This window comes from Gorilla gorilla, chromosome 5 (genome assembly GCF_029281585.2).
Source record: "Gorilla gorilla gorilla isolate KB3781 chromosome 5, NHGRI_mGorGor1-v2.1_pri, whole genome shotgun sequence".
Classification (NCBI taxonomy): domain Eukaryota; kingdom Metazoa; phylum Chordata; class Mammalia; order Primates; family Hominidae; genus Gorilla; species Gorilla gorilla.
This window is the reverse complement of record NC_073229.2, coordinates 135,026,902-135,049,088: the sequence shown is the minus strand read 5'-3', so window position 1 is coordinate 135,049,088 and position 22,187 is coordinate 135,026,902. Positions and strand designations below refer to the sequence as shown.

The 22,187-nt window shown below is 41.5% G+C and overlaps 1 protein-coding gene across 1 annotated transcript; it reads right to left on the bottom strand.

Moving 5' to 3' along the window:
• Positions 1–809: 809 nt before the first annotated feature.
• On the bottom strand, positions 810–21,854 carry AMD1 (adenosylmethionine decarboxylase 1). The gene is made up of 9 exons (XM_004044530.4): positions 21,363–21,854; positions 8,971–9,057; positions 7,575–7,701; positions 6,182–6,284; positions 4,315–4,357; positions 4,075–4,219; positions 3,694–3,786; positions 3,455–3,610; positions 810–3,044 (listed from the first exon to the last, which is right to left on the bottom strand). Exons 1-9 carry the CDS (start codon positions 21,470–21,472, stop codon positions 2,904–2,906), a joined length of 1,005 nt encoding a protein of 334 aa, XP_004044578.1. The 5' UTR covers positions 21,473–21,854; the 3' UTR covers positions 810–2,903.
• Positions 21,855–22,187: the final 333 nt, after the last annotated feature.

Sequence of the window (22,187 nt, the reverse complement as noted above, 5' to 3'; positions counted from 1 at the left end):
ATGACAAGAGGAAGGGCAAAGAAGATGAGATTGCAAAGCCTGAAGCCCGGAACCCAAAAAATCCATCACAATTGTCCATCCAGGAGAATAAAATAATATCACATTTCCAGTTATGTGTCTGTGACAGAAACTTGGTGACTGCTTACTAATGAACCCCCAAATTCACTCACCTGTTTTTGGCAAATGAATCTTGTGAATTACATATTGCACAGATATGTAATATTTTGCTTTTCTAGGAACACCATCTGTTTTTAATGAAAATTGAGGAAATATTTTCTAACGGAAGCATATTCTGAGAAAGATCAGAATATACATTTTCATAAGATTTTTCAGCTTATTACATATTTGACTGTGGAACTAAAATGTTGCCAAATAAAGAAAATGACAAAGCCAAGTGTGATGGCAGAACCCTGCATTCCCACCTACTTGGGAAGCTGCAGCAAGACTGCTTGAGCCTAGGAGTTCAAGGAAGCAGTATGCTATGATCACACCTGTTAACAGCCACGGCACTCCAGCCTAGACAACAGAACAAGATCCTAAGTTAAAAAAAATAAAGAAAATGATCAAGGTTATAAATTTTTTTCTACTTAATAGAAATAACCATGAATGAAATAAGGAAACTTATTTGAGTCTGATCATCCTCAACCAATGTTTTAAGAGTCTAGTCTATAATAAAAGTTGGGATCTAACACTTTTAAACTTCTGTCTAACTCCAAACTCATAAATACACATTGTTGTATTGATTTTAAACTTCAGATATATAGTATTTGGTCAAGTAGGCTACTTTAAAAAACAGGGCAACAGAAAAGTTTCTGAATGTCACTAGACAATTAAACTTTTATTGAAGCGTAAATTGTGGTACAGAAATACATTTCAACTGATTTAAGTCCAACACCAGTGAAAGGAGAAATTATGGCACCAAAACTTTCCCTCTTCTATCATACCATGATTTAGATTATGATTCAAACTACATTTCTCTTTTCTAGGCTTTGTCCCATAAAAATTTGTGCAGTTTTTCAACATTAGAATTCTTAATTCTATTGGAAAAAAAAAACAAGACAAAACAAAAACAAAACCAAACCAGACCTCAAGTCAACAATCTATTGGTATATTGTTTACGAACAAAGTCCACCTTAAGCATTGGTCCTCAAAACAGAGCTCCTCAAAATATTAGGTGCTGTGCTCATTACAGAATCAAACTGATCACACTGATTGAAAACTTCCTCAATGAAATTTTCAATCAACAACATGCTTCAAATAAAAGTCAAACAGTGTTCCAACCACTTGATTTCAAACCAAGTAGATTTTAGGTTTAGAAACACTAAAAAAAGGTGTTTCATTTATAAATACGGAAGGAACAAAAACATCACTGCATCAATCCAGAAATTATCAAAATATTTAGAGGACAAGAAATATAAAATTTAGTCAACTTTGCTGTTTTCTCAGTTCCTTAAAATCCCAGAGTATCTGCAAATATAGCTAAAAGGTACCAACTCTTGAAAGCCTGTATTACTAGTCATTTCCCATTGAGTATTTTGGAATTTTATTATTCTATTTATTCATATTCTACTTATTTATTCATGTATTCTGCTTTATGATGTTTATCTGAATAATCTGGACAAATTCTCATTCTGGGCAGTCATTCATCTCATCCTATGAATGCCATGGTGAGGGAAACACCGTAGTTAAGAGGAACAGATGAAGTCAGAACACTCACATGCATCACAGTCACAGAACTTTAAGTCACAAGATGGAAAAGACATTGATTCTGCTTTGGATCAATGTTTATAGAACACTACTTAATGGAAACTAGTGGAAATGGCTGCTAAAGGAAAAGTTAAGGTGAATGATCCAAGCTGACTTGATTTACTGAATCCAGAACAAAATTATGCTAAATCTCTCTGGTAATTAACTAAATAAAAATGATTTTATACTACTACTAAGTTAGTAAAGGGGTGCTACTCATTAGACGCTAATCTCATTTACTGAGGAACACAGAATTGTATGTTTTCCACAGTTCAGCCAGTACACCCTAATCTCAATCTACAACTCTGGGTCTTCCCTGCTAACCAACTATTTTCCAAAAGAGCACATTACAATAAAAGAGAGGCTAAATTCCCATGCCCTTTAAAGAATATTAAGCCCAGGGACCATCTCCCCCATTCCCCATCTGGGGTATAGAATTAGTATATAAACCCACAGTGTTAACAGTGTATTGCTTTATTTGGGGTCTTGGGGGAGACACCAGGAAGAGGGAAGAAATCAAAGGACTATAAATGCAGCGTCCAATAATGTTAAAATAGCAAATATGCAAAATGAGTAACTGGAATCATTTTCTTAAGGACTCAACTCATGGAAGAAAAACTTTAATTGCTATTTCCAAAAACATCAGTATGAAGTAGAAATTGGTTTCAATAACATTAGTAAAGAATATGTTCTAGAAAGTGGAGGTAACTGGATGTAAAATTCTGGCAGCAATTTAATAGAACAGTCCTAGAGGGTTAGGCTGAGGCCAACACCTAATGAGGACGAAAGCCTTGTCTGTGGGGAATTTTGGATGATACTTGGAGAAATATTACACTGTGCATAAACCAAATTGAGTTGCTTTCACAAGTGTTGTAAAGTTTCATATAGTAAAAGGTTTTTTCTACATGCACTTCAATTTCACAGCAAGAGTGGCAGAGAATACCTAAACACAGAAGAGAGCATTCATGCAAGATATCTAACTCCTTGATATAATAATGCATACAATTCAAAATGATTACACTATCATTACATCTAGGGCTTTCTGCAACTACACAGTGGTGGTTATGGAAAGCACTGCCCCCAGCATCGACATCTAGAAAGCATCCACCACCTTCTACATGTGTTCTCTTTTTGCGTTTTTTCTTCATTTTTCTTAATCAACTCTGCTGTTGTTGCTGCTTCTTAGCAAAACTGGTAAAAACAAAATTGTAATCATTGAACATAGCACTCTGGCAATCAAGACGCTTAAAACCTTCAATCTTCTGGGGTGAAGCAAGCACTGTGCGACATTTAGAACTCTGGGGGAAAAAATTAAATAACTGTTAGTGTTTGCAATCCAGAGAAGTATTTTCAACCAAAACAGTTAAGTGACAGACTTTTATCTTAATGAAACTAAGACATCTGAGTTATTTTAGCTGCCTTCTTATGTGCTGGAGGGACCAGGGCATCTTATGGTTCCTCCCACCAGAGGCCTGTCAATAGCAAGACAGGAGGAACCCATCAGTTTGGCTAGACAGAAAATAAGGACTGACACAGGTCTAATGAAACAAAGCTTCTCAGCTACCAGTAACCTCAAACAATATTATTTCTGGATATCTGAGTGGCTGGTATATGTGCTATCTCAGAATACATCTTAGGCCTCACTGTCTCATTTCCTTTAAGATTTTAAAAATCAAATAACCTGATTAATAATAAAATATTAAATTACCTGATTAACAAACAAGGTGGTCACAAATTTTCCTGGCTTGAAGACTTCTACAACTTTCCTGATCAGGTCATCATAGGAGGTCTGACTTAAGTTTGTTTCAAAGCTAACATAAGAAAATTCTGGTTCTGGAGTGATGTGAATAGTCCAATAAGTTCCCTGAGAGAAAAAGTTCACAGTGTTAAGAATGGAAAGACTATTACACACTTAAATAATTATTGAAGCAATATATAACTACTCACATCCGATTTCATTCCATTCATCGAATACCCACAAGGATTGAACATTGTGGCATCAATGACAGAACCTGGTATCAGGTCACGAATTCCACTCTCCTGGGGGGGGAAGACTGAGTTTAACAAGGGTTTGACAAATAAACTTCAAATGAGTCCAAAATTTAGTCCCAGGGTGGGAGGAGGGAGAGGACCAGGAAAAATAACTAATGGGTACTAGGCTTAACACTTGGGTGAGGAAATACTGTGTACGACAAACCCCCATGACACAAGTTTACCTACGTAACAAACTTGCACTTGTTACCCTGAACTTAAAAGTTACAGAATGAAAAATAAAATTTAGTCCCCACGCAGAAGAGTCCAGCAACAATTATTACTAAAAATGCTTACACGAGTGACATCCTTTGCAGTAACACCATCTTTCATGTAGAACTGGTCCATAACTGCTGGGTCAAGCTCACTCATCAGAATTTCCAAGGTTTGATCTGGCTGACTGATTACCCGACTCTCTGGGAAATCCAGAGTATATAAGTACCTAAATAAAAATTAAAAATAGTTCCTAAAAATGACAATTGGCAGTTTAAATCTTACATAGGACAACAAAAATCCACAAAATTGCATTAAACATACCAACAGTCAGAATTCATACGTCCCATACAATATGCTGCTCCATCTGTTGAGGGAAGAGAACGCAAAATAAATATAACACATCCATTTAATAGGATGGTTTGTTACTACCCTTCCACAATAAGCAGAATGATACTATTTGCCACTTATTAGAAATGTCATCCATCAGTGGACTGGGCATAGTAGCTCATGCCTATAATCCCACCCCTTTTGGGGGGGAGGCAGAGGTGGGCAAATCACTTGAGGTCAAGAGTTCGAGCCTGGCCAACATGATGAAACCCCATCGCTACTAAAAATACAAAAAGTAGCTGGGCGTGTTGGCACATGCCTATAATCCCAGCTACTTGGGAGGCTGAGGCAGGAGAACTGCTTGAACCCAGGAGGCGGAGGTTGCAGTGAGCCAAGATCACGCCACTCCACTCCAGCCTGGGTGACAGAGTAAGACGCCATCTCAAGAAAAAAGAAATGTCATCAGTGAAAGGAATGGAAATAGTAGGTGAATTCCCAGATAAGCAGGATCCACTGACTTGGCGGGTATTTGCAGTAAATACCCAACACTCTGATTAGCCTGGTTTGGTTTCATATTAGTAGATGTGCTAAGTTCAATTTTCATGCTTATGAGCGACTTTGTGCAAAGTTACTAAATTATCTTAGGTTTTCAGCCTTATCTAGGAAGTAAGGATGTTATCAGATAACCTTTAGTTCCCTGACCTCTATAAATAAAAGCTTAGTAAATGGATGAAAGAAACCCTTACGAATTTCATTCAAGAATCACTAATTTACACTGTGCAATTTTAAAAAGCCAGGTCAATTATTATATAAAATGCTGGAGCAGAGCACTAGGCATTTTTCTGAAGGGAATCATATCCTTCTTCATATTGTCAAAGGACATTATGATCTATATGTTAAGAACCACTGAGGCTGGAGGACTGCTAGAGGGCAGGAGCTCAAGACCAGCCTGGGCAACACAGCGAGATTCCATCTCTACTAAAAATAAAATAAAAATTAGCTGGGTGCTTGAACTCAAAGAGTTTGACAATGCAGTGAACTATAATGATGCCACGGCTCTCCAGCCTGGGAGACAAAGTGAAACTTGTCTCAAACAAACAAAAACGCAAAAAGAACCACTGAGTGAGACACAAAGTAGAGTGACTGGCCAGATGAAGATGAACTCTTCTTTCTATGCTATATGAAAAATCAGAGGTGGCAGGTGATCAATTCTACATTTTAAAATTCCATCATTTAAACAGCACTGATTTATGATACACAATTATTTTTACATGTGTATACATAATTTGCAATAAGCTATCTATTAATCTTAACTAAAAATATTTTATCTGATATTTTAATGCTCTTTATAAATTCTGCATATTTTGAATTACAGGCTATATAAAGATCACTACTGTACTCCCAAAACATCTAAGTCAAAGTAAATATGGACCAGGTGCAGTAACTCACACTTGTAATCCTAGCACTTTGGGAGGCCAAGGCAGGTGGATCCCTTGAGCCCAGGCGTTCAAGACCGGCCTGGGCAATATGGCAAAACCTTGTCTTTACTAAAAACTAAAAAAAAATTAGCCAGGTGGGGTGGCAAACATCTGTAGCCCCAGCTACTAGGGAGGCTAAGGTGGGAGGATCACATAAGCCTGGGATGTTGAGGCTGCAGTGAGCTGTGATCACACCACTGCACCAGCATGGGTGACAGAATGAGACCCCTGTCTAAAACAAACCAAAAAACCCACAAGAAAAGCAAGTATTAGTGTGTGTGGAATGCTATATATGCATAAGTATGCTCTCATATAGAAAGATCTCTGAGGTTGCACTTTCTATCTTTAAGAAGACAACAGGTTTATATTTTATTTAAACTTACTTGGGAAAATTGCATTAAGAAACTCTATTTCTTCCTGGAAATTCCGGTGTGGGTACCCTTGGTGAGAAGGCTTCATGAAATTCTTACGAGAATAAAAGAAGCTCTTTATTAAAAAAGAAAAGAAAGAAAAAAAAAGATGACTTTTAGATGTAGAATTCTATCACTTTTCGAAGCTAATCAACTATTCTCCACATATCAAAACTCAGCAAAATCAAAACTCAAATATTTTAGCTTGGCATGGTAGCATATGCCTGTAGTCTCGCTATTAGGAGGCAGGAGGATCACTTGGCCCAGGAGTCCAGCCTGGGCAACATACTGAGGCCCCATCTCTCTCTCTCTCTCTCCTTCTCTTTTTTTTAAAAAGCCCAGTCTAGTGATGATGGGTCATAACAACTATTAACACCAAGTATATTCCTTTCTAGAACAATAGTTTCTAAACTGAGCTTATTAATAGTCATATAAGCAAAAATTTGGGGGGAATAACATATTAGTTTTAAGCATCGGTTAAGCACACATTGCTTTAGATTTCTTACAAGGATCAATTCATAACAACAAAAACTGTACTGAGTACTAATGACAATCCATCCTTTCCTTATGAAGTTAAAGATTAAAATTCAGGCCAGGTGCAGTGGCTCACGCCTGCAATCCCAGCACTTTAGGAGACTGAGGCGGGTGGATCACCTGAGGTCAGGAGTTAAGAGACCAGCCTGGCCAACATGGTGAAACACCGTCTCTACTAAAAATACAAAAAAAATTAGCCAGGCGTGGTGGTGGGCACCTGTGATCCCAGCTACTTGGGAGGCTGAGGCAGGAGAATCACTTGAACCTGGGAGGTGCAGATTGCAGTGAGCTGAGATCGTGCTATTGCATTCCAGCCTGGGAAACAAGAGTGAAACTCCATCTCAAAAAAATAAAAAATAAATAAATAAATAAAATGTAACAACTGCTAATCAGAAAATTATACCCTAGGTAAAAACACCTTAGTTGTTGAAAAGTATAAGAATTTAACTCAATACTGACTGTTGCTCTTCATCCTAACTCTTCATTATAAAGACTGGACAATTTCAGTAATGACATTTTTCTTGCTTTTCCTTCTTTTCTTACCATTTCTCTATTATTATAAGTAGCCATGTTAAGAAATTAACTACTGGAAGTGTCTGGCTTCTTCATTTCTTTCTCCCATTTGAATTTCATCCTAACTCATTCTCTGCTTCCTTCATATTTTCTGCTTTCTTGAGAATCAGATCTCTTCCTAAGGTATGAACACCTTACCACGTGTTTGCATGCATTGTAACAAAGGCAGTAAGTATATAAATTTATTTACTTCGCATATTACAGGATAAGAACGCTAACATTTATGCCTGAAAAAATATTTAAATGTTTGCTTACTTACTTGAATTGAGTCAAACCCACTGTAATCCCTAGCAAGCTTCAACAGGGGAACCAGTGCTTTCAGCAAGAGGGTGGTACCACATGTCTTCAAAATGAAACGTCTCTTGGAGACAAACATGCTACTCTCACTGCAGTTGAAAAAAGTCACAATATTATAACAATACTAATGTACTACTGAGGGTGCAATCAACCAATTTAATTATCATTTACAATTTTGGCTAGTACTTTTAAATATTAGGATCTCAAGGAAGCAAGTAACACATTATTCTTTTCTTTTTCTAGTATACAAAACATCCCCAGGGCTTGGCACATGGTAAGCATTTTGATAAACATTCGTATATTTGTAATATAAACTTAGTTTAAAAAAAAAGAGAGAGGCCAGGCACGGTGGCTCACACCTGTAATCCCAGCACTTTAGGAGGCCGAGGTGGATCACCACGTCAGGAGTTCAAGACCAGCCTGGCCAAGATGATGAAACCCTGTCTCTACTAAAAATACAAAAATTAGCTGGGCACAGTGGCAGGCGCCTGTAATACCAGCTACTTGGGATGCTGAGGCAAGAAAATCGCTTGAACGTGGGCGGCAGAGGTTGCACTGAGACGACATTGCGCCAATGCACTCCAGCCTGGACAGACTGAGACTCCGCCTCAGAAAAAAAAAAAAGGGGGGGGGGCTGTTTAGTCCAGTATCCCCCTGCAAGGCCCATCACAATATATACTATAAGCATTCAAAGTATTTATTGAATAAATTAACTCTGCAACTACAAAAAAGGTGATGAGCTTTTATATACCAATTAGACAACTGTATTTGTATAGAGAAGCTAACTTTCCCTTTGCCTGAACTTCTGATTAAGAGGTCCTTCTTTACCAATTGGGAGGAAAAGATGGCAACCACCTTGAACTGTCCGGTGAGGCTTCAAAACCTATGTCCTAGAAACATCCACATTACACTAAATGTTTCCTTTTATGCCATATTTTTAAGAATAATGTAAAAAAAAAGGCTGGGCGCAGTGGCTCACATGTATAATCCCAGCACTTTGGGAGGCCGAGGCGGATGGATCACCTGAGGTCAGGAGTTCAAGACCAGCCTGGCCAACATGGTGAAACCCCGTCTCTACTAAAAATACAAAAATTAGCCGGGCATGATGGAAGGTGCCTGTAATCCCAGCTACTCAGGAGGCTTAGGCCGGAGAATTGCTTGAACCAAGGAGGCGGAGGTTGCAGTGAGCTGAGATCGCGCCATTGCACTCCAGCCTGGGTGACTGAGTGAAACTCCGTCTCAAAAAAAACAAAACAAAACAAAAAAACCCCCACAACTACAACTGAGAGGAACTTAACTGTTTCACATTATGATTAGGACTGAAATTAGCTACCTAACACTTGTTTTACAGGACTTACCTGAGTACATAAGCTTCCTGCTTGTCAGTTTTTGTCACACTTATGATTGAACATTGCACATCCTTCAAAAGTATGTCCCACTCAGATCTATCATTTAACAAAAAAGTTATGATTAATCCACAATAGTACCCACCTACTCATAAAAATTACAAAGCTCACACTTTTTCTCATGAAGACCACATTTTTAATTAATATTGTACACCAACTTTTAGTTTCTTTCAAAATAATCTATATTGACATACCCAGATAAATGATAGGTATATTATGCTATATATGAAACAAAAATTGGTCATTATACTATGTATTTACAAATTACTTAAAGAAAAATAGGCAAAAAAATGTTCAAGGTCCATAAACCAAGGTAAACCATTTAACTAATCAATGATTATAGAAATTCAATGGGATACTTTGTCTGTAAAATGTGCAGATTTTTAACCTTAAGAAACACTTAAAAAAATGAAGAGCATAATTTTACCAATCTAATTGGCATAGAAATTTAAAAGCCTGTCTGTCGGGACAGAGTGAGTGATGTTACTCTTATAGCACTCACAAAAAACTGGAATGACTGCCAATTACAAGCATACCTAGAAGATTTTGGGAATACTACGCAGCTCTCCAAATGCAATGAGAAAGCCCATTTAACAGGAAATGTGCAGTACAAGCAACCATAGCAATGAAGGTCATATGGACATGAAGAAACTAGTCTTAATTTGCCTGAGAATAGAATTAGGAAAGTGTTCATTCTTTCATTAGTGTGCCCATTATAAAAAGACAATGTAATTCCATGGAACAGCTTAACATGACAGATATTATTATTATTTTTTGAGACAGGGTCTCACTCTGTCGCCCAGGTTGGAGTGCAGTGGTACAATCACAGCTCACTTCGGCCTTGACCTCCCAGGCTCAAGCAATTCTCTTGCCTTAGTCTCTCAGGTAGCTAGAACCACAGGCATGTGCCACCATGCCCAGCTGTTTGCCAGAAATATTTTTTAGGCCAGGCGTGGTGGTTCACGCCTGTAATCCCAGCACTTTGGGAGGCCAAGGCGGGTGGATCACTTGAGGTCAGGAGTTTGAGACCAGCCTGACCAACATGGTGAAACCCTGTTTCTACTAAAAATACAAACATTAGCCGGGCGTGGTGGCAGGTGCTTATAATCTCAGCTACTCAGGAGGCTGAGGCAGGAGAATTGCCTGTAATCCTAGCACTTTGGGATTGGGATGGCTTAAGCTCAGGAGTTTGAGACCAGGCTGGGCGATAGAGCAATACCCTAGTCTTTAAAAAAAGAAGAAAAATTTTTAAGCCCTATGATATCTGACAGGCCATTGCTCTACACTCACAAAAATGGCAAATCTTTTTTTTTGTTTGTTTTTGAGACTGAGTCTTGCTCTGTCACCCAGGCTGGAGTCCAGTGGCATGATCTCTGCTCACTGCAACCTCCACCTCCCAAGCAGCTGGGATTACAGGCATGTGCCACCACGCCTGGCTAATTTTTGTATTTTTAGTGGCGACAGGGTTTCACCGTGTTGGCCAGGCTGGTCTCGTACTACTGACCTCAGGTGATCCGCCTGCCTCGGCCTCCCAAAGTGCTGGGATTACAGGCATGAGCCACCGTGCCCAGCCGGCAAATCTTTTGTTAACCAGATAAGACCTTTTGAGCGAAATCCAACAGCAAAATGTTTTTATTCGTTTGTATTAAAAAGCAAACACAACACCAAACATGCCTGGTAGAATTTTGTGCCTGTCTCACCATTTTGCTACAAGAAACTGTTACTGACCCATCTGCGTACCAATACCCATCCAAAAATCTTTAATGTGAAAGGCTTGCTAATGATTACAGAGCTGAGTTCCTGTATTTGACTATAACATGACTAAGCAACTTTTTAAAAAGAGCTACTAAAAAGTTTTAAGGTTCTTTAATAAGGGTGCTAACAATTTGTTCATATATGGAAAGAATACATATGTGGGACATATACTGTGACAACCCTTGAAATTACCCCTGGCTTGTGTGGTGGCACACGCCTGTAATCCCAGCTACTCGGGAGGCTGAGACAGAAGAATCACTTGAACCCTGAAGGTGGAGGTTGCAGTGAGCTGAGATCTTGCCACTGCATACCAGCCTGGGCAACAGAGGGAGACTCCGTCTCAAAAACAAACAAAACAACAACAACAACAAAAACTTGGCCAGGCACAGTGGCTCATGCCTGTAATCCCACCACTTTGGGCAGCCGAGACACATGGATCACCTGAGGTCAGGAGTTTGAGACCAGCCTGGCCAACATGGTGAAACCCCATCTCTACTAAAAATACAAAAAATTAGCTGGGCGTAGTGGTGGGCGTCTGTAATCCCAGCTACTCTGGAGGCTGAGGCAGGAGACTGAACGCGGGAGATGGAGATTGCAGTGAGCCGAGATCGCACCACTGCATTCCAGCCTGGGCGACAAAAGTGAACCTCCATCTCAAAAAAATTAACAAACTACTCGTGGGAATGAAATCCTGCTTCGCTTGACTAAGATAAATTTACAAAATCCTTGCAAAAATTATCTACTATTAAGACTCCCATTCCTGAATATGAAGGTAAATAAAAATACCCACTATGATTTAAGTATTAGAAGCATTACAATTTCAGATTTTTTAAGAGCTTATCTAATTCAGGTCCATCAATAATGCTACCTGCTTAAGTCATCACCTACTGACTTCCCACTATAACTTATTCTTGCACATACTCCTTTTTACCCACTGGACGCACTAACAAATCCCACCCTCCCTTTCTCAGTTATATTCACCATTTCTATTAAGACTTTTAAACACGTTCCATGGCTGAACTAAACAGTATAACAGTCTTTTCCTTTCTTATTTTTGTTTTCTCTTTTTTTAAAGGCTGTTGTGGCCAGGCACTGTGGTTCAGAGAGGCCAAGAAGGAAGGATCACGAGGCCAGAAGTTCAAGACCAGCCTGGGCAACACAGCAATAGCCAGTCTCTTAAAAAGAAAAAAGGCAGCTGGGAGTGGTAGTGCAGGTCTGTAGTCGCAGCTACTCGGTAGGCTGATGTGGGAAGTTTGCTTGAGCCCAGGAGATGGAGGGTGCAGTGAATCATGATCACACCGCTACACTCCAGCCAGGGTAACAGAGCAAGACCCTCTCTTAAAACAGAAAGTATTCACCCTTACAACTTGTAGCACAGATACTTTAAAGTCTTGGTCCATGTCACCTTGAGGTTGGTGTCTGCTGTCTTTTCCTCTGAGATGTTAAGATTTTCCTGGTTTTGAGTATGTTGACTAATTTAGGATGGCGTCCTGGATATTTTGACATGTTACATCATTCTAGGTCTTGATTTTTAAAAACTTTCAGCAGACAATCTGGTTTGGTTTAGGCTTCAAGTTTTTACTCAATGTTTGTAGGTTGTGTTATGGTTCCAACGTCAGGTTTGTTATGAACTCCTTTGCTATGCTATTTGCATCTGCCCCACTTATTTGCCACCCAATGGCCAGGCTGGCCCTGGAGAGGCAGTCTATTGTGTATTCTAGTTTTCAAAGCCTCTGATGTGCTGTTTAGGGTCAGATCCATGCAAAATGGCTAAGGAGTGTTCATATAAAACTTTATAGGTTTACTACTTTCTTCAACCTTCCATAATCTCTCTGACAATGCCTGACTCACATAGGGGGTAGGGGAAGGACTCTTCTTCATCCACTATCTATAAAAACAGGGCTTTGGCCGGGCGCAGTGGCTCACACCTGTAATCCCAGCACTCTGGGAGGCAGGAGGATCACGAGGTCAGGAGATCAAGACCATCCTGGCTAACAAGGTGAAACCCCGTCTCTACTAAAAATACAAAAAAAAAAAATTAGCTGGGCGTGGTGGCAGGCACCTGTAGTCCCAGCTACTCGGGAGGCTGAAGCGGGAGAATGGCATGAACCCGGAAGGCGGAGCTTGCAGTGAGCCGAGATCGTGTCACTGCACTCCAGCCCCAGCTACAGAGCAAGACTCTGTCTCAAAAACAAACAACAAACAAACAAAAAATGATTCCCTTCTCTCGTTGTTTTAGACATCTGCCTAACTGCCACAGCTGCTAAAGGCCTACAAGGGGATTGGGGCAGAATAGAACAAAACAAAAGCAAAAAAGAGATTTCTTCCACTCTGATTCAAAGGGGCCTCTCATTCTTTCTTTGCAGAGGAGAACTAGAGAGCCTTTCTTGGAACTATTTTTGCCTGCCCCTACTTTTCAGTTCTGGGTTTCTGGCAAGCCAAGGAGAAATCAGCAAGGAGATACCACAGGGGAAAAAAAACAGGAAATTCACTGCTGGTTCAGTGGAATTTAAAGTTCTGGCTTTCTTCTCCATTTCACCTGCTAAAATTTACTTCTCAGAGTCCTTGGATAGCTGCTCAACAATGCATTCTGTCCAGGGTTTATTAATTGCATTTTAATAAGAGAAGACAGCGTAGCATGCTTCTTCTGTAATGGCAGAGAAATAACCTTTTGTTTTCTGAGCCAGTCTCACTGTCACCCAGGCTGGAGAACAATGGCACAATCACAGCTCACTGCAGCCTTGGCCTCCCATGCTCAAAGAGATCCTCCCACCTCAGCCTCCCAAGTAGCTGGGACCACAGGGCATGTATCACTACACCTTACTAATATATTTTTAATTGTTTTGTAGAGATGAGGTCTCCCTATGTTGCCCAGGTTGGTCTCAAACTCCTGGGCTAATGAGATCCTCCCATCTCAGCTTCCCAAAGTGCTAGGATTATAGGCACGTGCCAACCCATTGGCTTCAAGATGCTCTTATACTCACTCATCATCAGTTAATAAAATTCTCCATTCAAACCTTTCCTCAACTAATAGTAATGCTCCAGTAATCAGAATTTTTCAATCATAGTATCAAAAGAAAGCAATTACTTTAAGCAACCTAGGACAAACAGTTAAACTGTCTATCAACCTAGTGATGATAAAGGCATTTACCAGAGCTGCTAAGCTCAAGAAAAATAAATCAGAGGGCAAAATAGATGAAAGAAAAAAGAAGTCAATACAATGCTATACATGTACATAAAAGAGGTGAAAAACTCTGCAACAGCTGAAAATTTCAGCACAAATTATTTCTATCACATTTCTGTGGGAAAAAATGGCCTGCTTTTGTAAATAAAGCTCTACTGGAATCTAGCCACACCCATTCATTTATACATTGACTATGGTTATTTTCTCCCTATAAGGGCAGAGCTGAGTAATTGCAACAGACTATCTGCCTTGCAAAATTTAAAATTTACTCTCTAGTCCTTTACAGAAAGTTTGCTGACTCTTGTTTTGGAGGAAAGGTTTTCAGTGGTCTGCTTTCTGATCAAATTAATGATGGAAAAGACAAAGTGCTTTATACACTCAACAGAGCCATTTTTAAAATCAGGTTGCAGTGAGCCAAGATTGTGCCACTGCACACCAGCCTGGGCGACAGAGTGAGACTGTGTGTCAAAAATAAAAAAGATAGTATTAAGCTAGAATGTTTTATCAGGCTCAGTAGTGATAGTGGTCTTGTCTCTGCTTCACTCCCAAATACACTACACACTGAGACTTTGAAACACTAGTCTATTATAAACTATTTATAAAACTGATCTATTTGGCAATCCTTGCTATTTAAAGAGTCAATAAATCAAATTGACGGATATAAAGCAGAATCAAGAGAAGCAAGATAGCAAGATGATTTTGGGATTTGTTCACATTACAGATCACATAATACTGATCTAGTCATTAGAAATTATTATAAAGCTATTCAAGCACACAATTTTTTTTTTTTTTTGAGATGCAGTCTTGTTCTGTCACCTAGGCTGGAGTGCAGTGGTATGCTATCAGCTCACTGCAAACTCCGCCTCCCAGGTTCAAGCAAGTCTCCTGCCCCAGCCTCCCGAGTAGTTGGGATTACAGGCATCTGCCACCATGTCAGGCTAATTTTTTTTTTGTATTTTTAGTAGAGAAGGTGTTTCACCATGCTGGCCAGGCTGGTCTCGAACTCCTGACCTCAAGCAATCCACCTGCCTCGGCCTCCCAAAGTGCTGGGATTTGGGATTACAGGCATGCACCACCATGCCTGGCCCGAAGCACACAATTCTTAGGTGCTTATAAAACACAAAGAAATATGTAGATTGAGTATTTCCCGATTTGAATTCCTTTTTCTCATCTTAAATGCCACCTCTTTGATCTAACTCAGTGGTTCTGAACTTGTAGTAATTTTGCCACCCAGAAGACATGTGGCAACATTTGGAGACATTTTTTATCACAACTGGGGTGGTGGTGGTGTTGCCAGCATGCAGTGGATAGAGGACAGGGACACTGCTACACACGGTATAATTAACAGGATAGTCATTGACAACAGTGAATTATCTGAATCAAAATGTCAAGAATGCTGAGGTTGAGATACCCTAATTTCACTTAAAGACTAGATACTAAAATATTAAATATAATCAGAGATCATGATAAATGATCCCAAAGAAAAACAGATGTTCTATATTAATAACAGCACACAAATTGTATGTCTGAAAAACAACACTTTAGTGGCATGCCACATTTTATATTTAAAACATTTTCTTAGAGGCTGAGGTCTAATAAAAATAGAATTTAGAAATGTCTACAGAGACAAGATAATTATATTATAACAAGACTTCTCTATGTCACCTGATTAAATGCATTTTGGGAGCCTGAGGCAGGCGGATCACTTGAGGTCAGGAGTTCAAGACCAGCCTGACCAACATAGCGAAACCCGCCTCTAGTAAAAATACCAAAAATTAGCCAGGTGTGGTGGCGCAGGCCTGTAGTCCCAGCTACTCGGGAGGCTGAGGCAGGAGAATCACTTGAACCCAGGAGGCAGAGGCTACAGTGCACCAAAAATCACACGACTGCACTTCAGCGTGGAAGACAGAGCAAGACAAGCGTGTCTCAAAAAAAGAAGTAAATAACTGAGCTCAAGTATCTTGAACAAGAGTCCCAAGCCTACATAACAGGGAAAAACATCTCTTCCACAAATAGTGCTGGGAAAAAATGGATGTCCACGTGCAAACAAAATTAAGTTGGACTTTTACCTTACATCATGAACAAAAATTAACTCAAAATGGATCAACGACCTAAACATTAACAGCGAATAAAACTCCTAGAAGAATACATAGGGTAAATGCTTCAGGGCATTACATTTGGCAATGATTTCTTGGATATGACATACAATAAAATCAAAAACAGACAAATGGAACTTGAAAACCTAAAATGTAAACATTTCTATACATCAAGAGTGAAAAGACAACCTACAGAATAAAATACTTGCAAGTCACCTCATAAGGGGTCAATATCCAAAGTAAAAGACACACCTACACACAACTCAACAAAAAGTGATTAAAAAATGGACAAAGGGACCAGGGGCGATGGCTCAATCACTTGAAGTCAGGAGTTCAAGACCAGCCTAGCCAACATGGCGAAACCCTGTCTTTTACTAAAAATACAAAAATTAGCCAGGCATGGTGGCGCATACCTGTAGTACCCACTATTAGGGAGGCTGAGGCAGCAGAATCACTTGAACCTGGGAGGCAGAGGTTGCAGTGAGCTGAGATGGCACCACTGCACTCCAACCTGGGTGACTGAGACTGTCCAAAAAAAAAAAAAAGACCAAGAACTTAAATACAGAAGGATCCCATTAGTGCAGGGTTATGCTCTAATCACCTGAAAACTGAATACATAGATGCTATTCCCATACCCAGTTAGGTCAGACACTTTCTGAGGATGATGCCTGCAAATTTTTATTTGAAAAGCTTCCAGGTCATTAGATTACTCATTACTGCCTAATGTAAAACCAGCTGGTTTCAGAGTTCATGTAATTTATCCAAAGTCACTGCAGCTTCTCAATTCTGCTCTTACCTCATATTTTTAGGTCTGTTTTAGAGGCTTTCATTACAGTACATTCATCAGGGTGCCTCTACCCCAGGTAGTAAGCAGTCTTTAGGTAAAAGGCATCCTAAAACCAGATCATTCTTGAGTAAAGCTAGACTGACCAGAAGTTAGATTCTGAGGATGCCTTCTTGTGGCAGTGAATTCAGATACCCTGAGAAATAAGCCTCCTCCCTTTTGTTCAAAGATATGAACCTATTATCATCACATTATTGTTTCTCTATCTCAAATTTTTATCCCAAATCGGGATACTCCTCTCAGTTTTCTGCTACTTTCAACATGTGCTTCTTAAAGATACATGGTTTGTAAACAACAGTTGAAATATTTTCATTGTTGTTGAGAGGGTTTCGCTCTGTCACCAGATGGAGCGCACTGGTGCAATCTCATTTCGCTGCAGCCTCGATCCCCCAATGGCTCAAAAAAATCCTCCCACCTCAGTCTCCTGAGTGGCTGAGATGCAGACACGCACCAGGATGGACCAGCACGCACAGATAATTTTTCAATTTTTTTTGTAGAGTCAGGATTTCACTATGTTGCCCAGACTGGGTTCTCAAACTCCTTGGTCTCTCAGAGTGCTGGGATTAGACATGAGCCACCAAGCCCAGCCATGAAACCTTTTTGAAACTGCTGGGAGGAATGTAACGAGAAGCTTTATTCTTTAGTAGGAAGTATTTCTACTCTGAAACATTACACTAAAAGGTTTTTTGGCAATGGGTTGTAAATTCCTTCAATGTAAATTACTGATATTGCAATAATACTGCATAATGATGTAGTCAAATAAGTCATGAGTTTGGGGAAAGTTAAGCTGAGGTATGACTATCTTTGCAACTGCCCCAATCCGTTACTAAAAATTATGTTTTAGTTTATAAAATCTGAGTAAAGCACAGTAATATAATTTCCAGTCCTGAAAAATCACTCTTTTCTCAGCAAAATTTTCTATTTTCTAACAGATTTCCTCCTTACTACTCTCACCCTCCCTAAAGCTGCCATGTCTTATAAAAAGTTTTTGTTTGTTACAGCACTTTGATCGAACAACTAAACCATTTTTTAAATGGTCACCGATTTTTATTCAACATCCCTAAAATCTGAAAAATCAGAGAAAACTGCAGGTTACCCCTAAGAAACTGCCTCTCCCTTAATTGTCCTTCATTCATCTGGATATACCTGGACTGCTGCTTTTCTCCAACAGTATTGTTTAACCCAAGCTATATCATAAAAGATTTTTCTTTGTTAAATTGCTCAGTATTACATAATTTGTTCACTTAAGATAAAATATCTTAAATGGTCTACAAGAGGGAAGCAGTGTTTAGTAAAAAGGTGTACATTCAGAAAAGATTCCAGCTTAACTTGGCATTAAAGCTTTGATGAGCCAAGTTTCTTTAAAGTGTATTCTCTCACACCACACACAAAATCAATTCCAGATGGATTGCAGATCTAAATATGAAAGGTAAATATCGTGTAGGAGAAAAAAATATTTCAGACTTTGGGATGAGAAAACCAGGGGAAGTATGTTGTTTCCCAGAAGGATGCGTGAAAAAAGTTGGATATTTTCTCCCTTGAATTATACAGAACACTCCAGTGAAATCATCTGGGCCTAGATGATTGACTGATTCAAGTTATTTAGGTGTTCTAGGACTGTTTTAGGTTCTCTATTTCTTCTTGCATTAGTTTTGGAAAGCTATTTTTCCAGGATTTTTTTCTCCCTCATATCCTTATCTTGTTATCCTTGTCTTTAGCATCAATACTAATGCTCTCTTTGGACATTTAAGCCTTTCACTCTCTTAATCGTTTTTATGTCCCTATGTTTATTATGCTTTATAAACAGATTTGTTTATTTTAATTCCGTCTGTTCATCTTTTAACCTACTTTTAGTTTATTCACATCTTAATAGAGCCCAGGAGGTCAAGGCTGCAGTGAGCCATGATCCTGCCACTGCACTCCAGCCTGGGCTATAGAGGGATCCTGTCTTTAAAGTGTTAAAGATAACACTTTAAGTACTACATATAAAATATTAACTTATTTATTCTTCACAACTTCCATGAGCTATGTACCATTATTGTCTCCATTTTACAGATGAGGAAACAGCTCACACAGCTATTAAATGCTGTTTGAATTCAAATCTTGTTATTCCAGAGGCTATGCACTTAATCACGTCATTTGAGTAAAACATGTCACGCTTTATTCTTCTAGATGACCGATTATCCTTCCCTGGGGTCTCTGGGGCTGGCCCCATGTCCCCACCGACCGGACTCCGTCCATGATACTCTCTTTGCTAGGCTGTTGATTTTAGGTGATTCAAGGAACACCTACTATTTCAGGCTTTTTTTTAACATCCTGGTAAATAACCTAACCACTTGAGTGGTCACTGAAAAATGTTCCAACGAAGGTTATCACGGGACCTTAGTTAAATCAACAGATTTTTCAGTTCTTGCTTAACTTGCTTTATCTACAACAGTTACAATGTGGCAGTATACTACCAATAGTTGTTCAATGAATGTTACATGTCCACAAAATGGATGGCACTAAATCATCTACACAAGGGAATATTTTGTCCTTCAAAGTTTAACTTTGGCCATGATTTTAAGAGCCACACTGGAGCAGTAAAACAATTTGGGCTGATTGAAGTACAAAGTAAAAAGGGTTCTTAAACATTTAAAGAAAGCAGGCTGCTTTGTAAAAAGCCTCTTCCTCCTCTCTCCACTTTGACTCAGGAGGCTCTAAACAGCCAAACCGCCAAGAACTTGGGGAGAACAAAATCTTCTTCCCTTTATTAAGAACATGTACTTACTATTATTTAAGGGCTCAAACATTTAAAAAGCCAAAGTGACAACTTCTGTTATTCGTTTTCTAGAACTGTTCTTACCCAAGATTTTCTAGGTTCTTGCCAAGATTTTCTAGGTTAATTATCCTGATCACAATCGTTTTACCAAACATCTATCACAAATACCATCTTTCTCATCTGTGAAATGAAGGAAATACTAAGCTTCTCCATGACCAAAGTCCGCTTCCTATAATCTCACCTGAGCCTGGCACGTAGTAAGCGCTATAGACATTTTAAGTGTCACACGAAGCTTGAAAAAAATGAGACGTGTGACATTTTAGCTATCACTAGTATTTTTTTCTACAACGGAATCGTTCAAGATATACTGCTAGAAACCGGGTTTCCCGTCGTGCCTTAAAGTCTCGGTAGCACGTGTCTGCCTGGATTCCCTTTTCCAGTTGCTTTTTGTCAAGGGACAGCTCCAAGAACAGCTAACACTCCTAAAACGCCCATTGGTCCACACCCTGGGGCCAGGCTCTGAGTCCGGCCCAGGAGCCCATTGGTCGCCGCCTCTCAATGAAGCTGGCCACGCCGGTTACTCCGCTGCACCGCCACCCTAGCCGCACTTGTGCGCAGAGGAGCCAGGGATCCGGTGGCAGGGCCTAGGAAGGCCATTGGTGGCCACCGGTGCGACCGCCGCCAGGAACAAGGCCTAAGCATCCACGGGATCTCTGGGCTTTTATATAAGCATGGATTTCCACAGCAATACCAACTAAAACGCCTCTTCGGCGCGGTCAGCCCAAGTATCTCTCGCGTGACGGCCCGCAGTGGGAGTGGGCCCCAGATTCCTTTGCTCAAGCTTAAGGCATTAGAGGCATTATGTCCTGGGGCAGGCGGGCCTCCCTCCACCCGCACCTCTCCCGCCCCGCTCCGCCGGCTCCGTAGCAGGTTACACAACCCAAGGTCAAAAGATTGGGGAGCAGCCCCCGGCGGCCTCAGCGGCCGTGTCGAGGGCGGCCCCGGGGACTGCGCCGTCTGCTCAGCCGCCCCGAAAAGGCTCTGGCGCAGAGCATGTTAGGGCAGCGGTGGGGCCCCGCCACTGCGACATAACTGCTCCCGCCCAATCCCCGCCGCCCGAACGCCACATGCTGCCCGCGGCCGCCGCGGGTGGGAGGCCTGTTCGCCAGCCCCTCAGACAAGGCCGGGAGGGCCCCTCCTATCCGCGCCCGAGGCAAGAACAAGCGCCGCTCCCGCCCTCCATTCCCCGAAGCGGGCACGCCCGAATTAGCGCCTGACTAAGCCCGCCGAGCCACACCTGCCGGAGGCAACCCGCGCAGGCGCCCCCGACCCCCACCTGGGGCCCCTGCCGCCAACTACTACGGAGGGGAATGTCGGGAGGCGCGGGCCGCAAAACCACCCCGGGCCGCACCGCCCGCCGCCCAGCGCGGGACGTTACCTGAGCACGCGGCCGCGCCGGCCTCCTCCCCTCCCCCAGGGCAATGCCAGGCGCGGCAACCACGGCGGGAGAAGCCGGCTCCGGCCCGCGTGGACATGGCCGCTCTCCCCCAAACCGCGCACCTTCCAAGGCCGCCGAAGCGACCCCCGGCCGCAGACTTGCCCCCACCTGAAAGCTGAGGGAACTCGGGCCCCACCCGTGGCTGGTGCCTCGGCGGCGGCGACAGCCCCCAGGCCCGGATGTCAGCGAGCGCCCCGGGGACCCACCTTGGGATAGTGCGAAGATCCCCAGATCCTTGGTTTGCGTCGGGCTGCTGCCGGGAGAACCAAACCTCCAGCAGCTTCTCGGTCCCTTCGAAAAAATGTGCAGCTTCCATCACCGTGAGACTAGCGAACAACCAACAACCACAGAAAATCAACTAAATTAAACCTCTTCTCCCGCCGCTGCCGCCGCCGCTGCGGATTGTTCCAGCTGTGTTACTAAAGTTCAGGTTCCTTTTTTTTTTTTGCTATAATTTTATATTAACTTTTTTAAAAAAAGGACTAATAAAATTTTCCCGGCTTTGTGTGAGCGAAAGTTGAACGTGAGTCTTTTGGAAATAGAGGCAGATACAGTTCAGTCTCTTGTATTCCGCTGCTTTCCCGTTAGAGAGAGTAGAGCGAGCGCTAGCTAATGTCGCCGGCCATACTGTGTAAGCGAGAGCGCTGCGTGAGCACCGCCCTTATATATCCCGGCTCCCTCAAAAGACCAGGAAGTGACGCATCGTCCCACCTCCACGGCCCATAGCTGCTCCCGCCTGTCAATCACTCGCGGCCGAGTGGCGGCTGGCTGGCCGAGGGCCTGGCGGAGAGCGCGGGGAGCTGCCCACTGCGCTGCGGCTCGGGCTCTGCCCGGCTCCTGAGTGGGAGTTGGTGCTGTGATGTCCAGCTGGGGACTAGAAACCTCGGATCGAATGCAGAGTGGGTGGGGAGAGCGGGAACGGAATGAGGAAAGGCTGTGCAGAGCTGTTTAGAAAAAAAAAATGATTAGCAGAAAACATGGGTGGGTCCTTAGGGGTGTTGGCGGGGTTCAGCGGGGACGGTGGCCAGCGC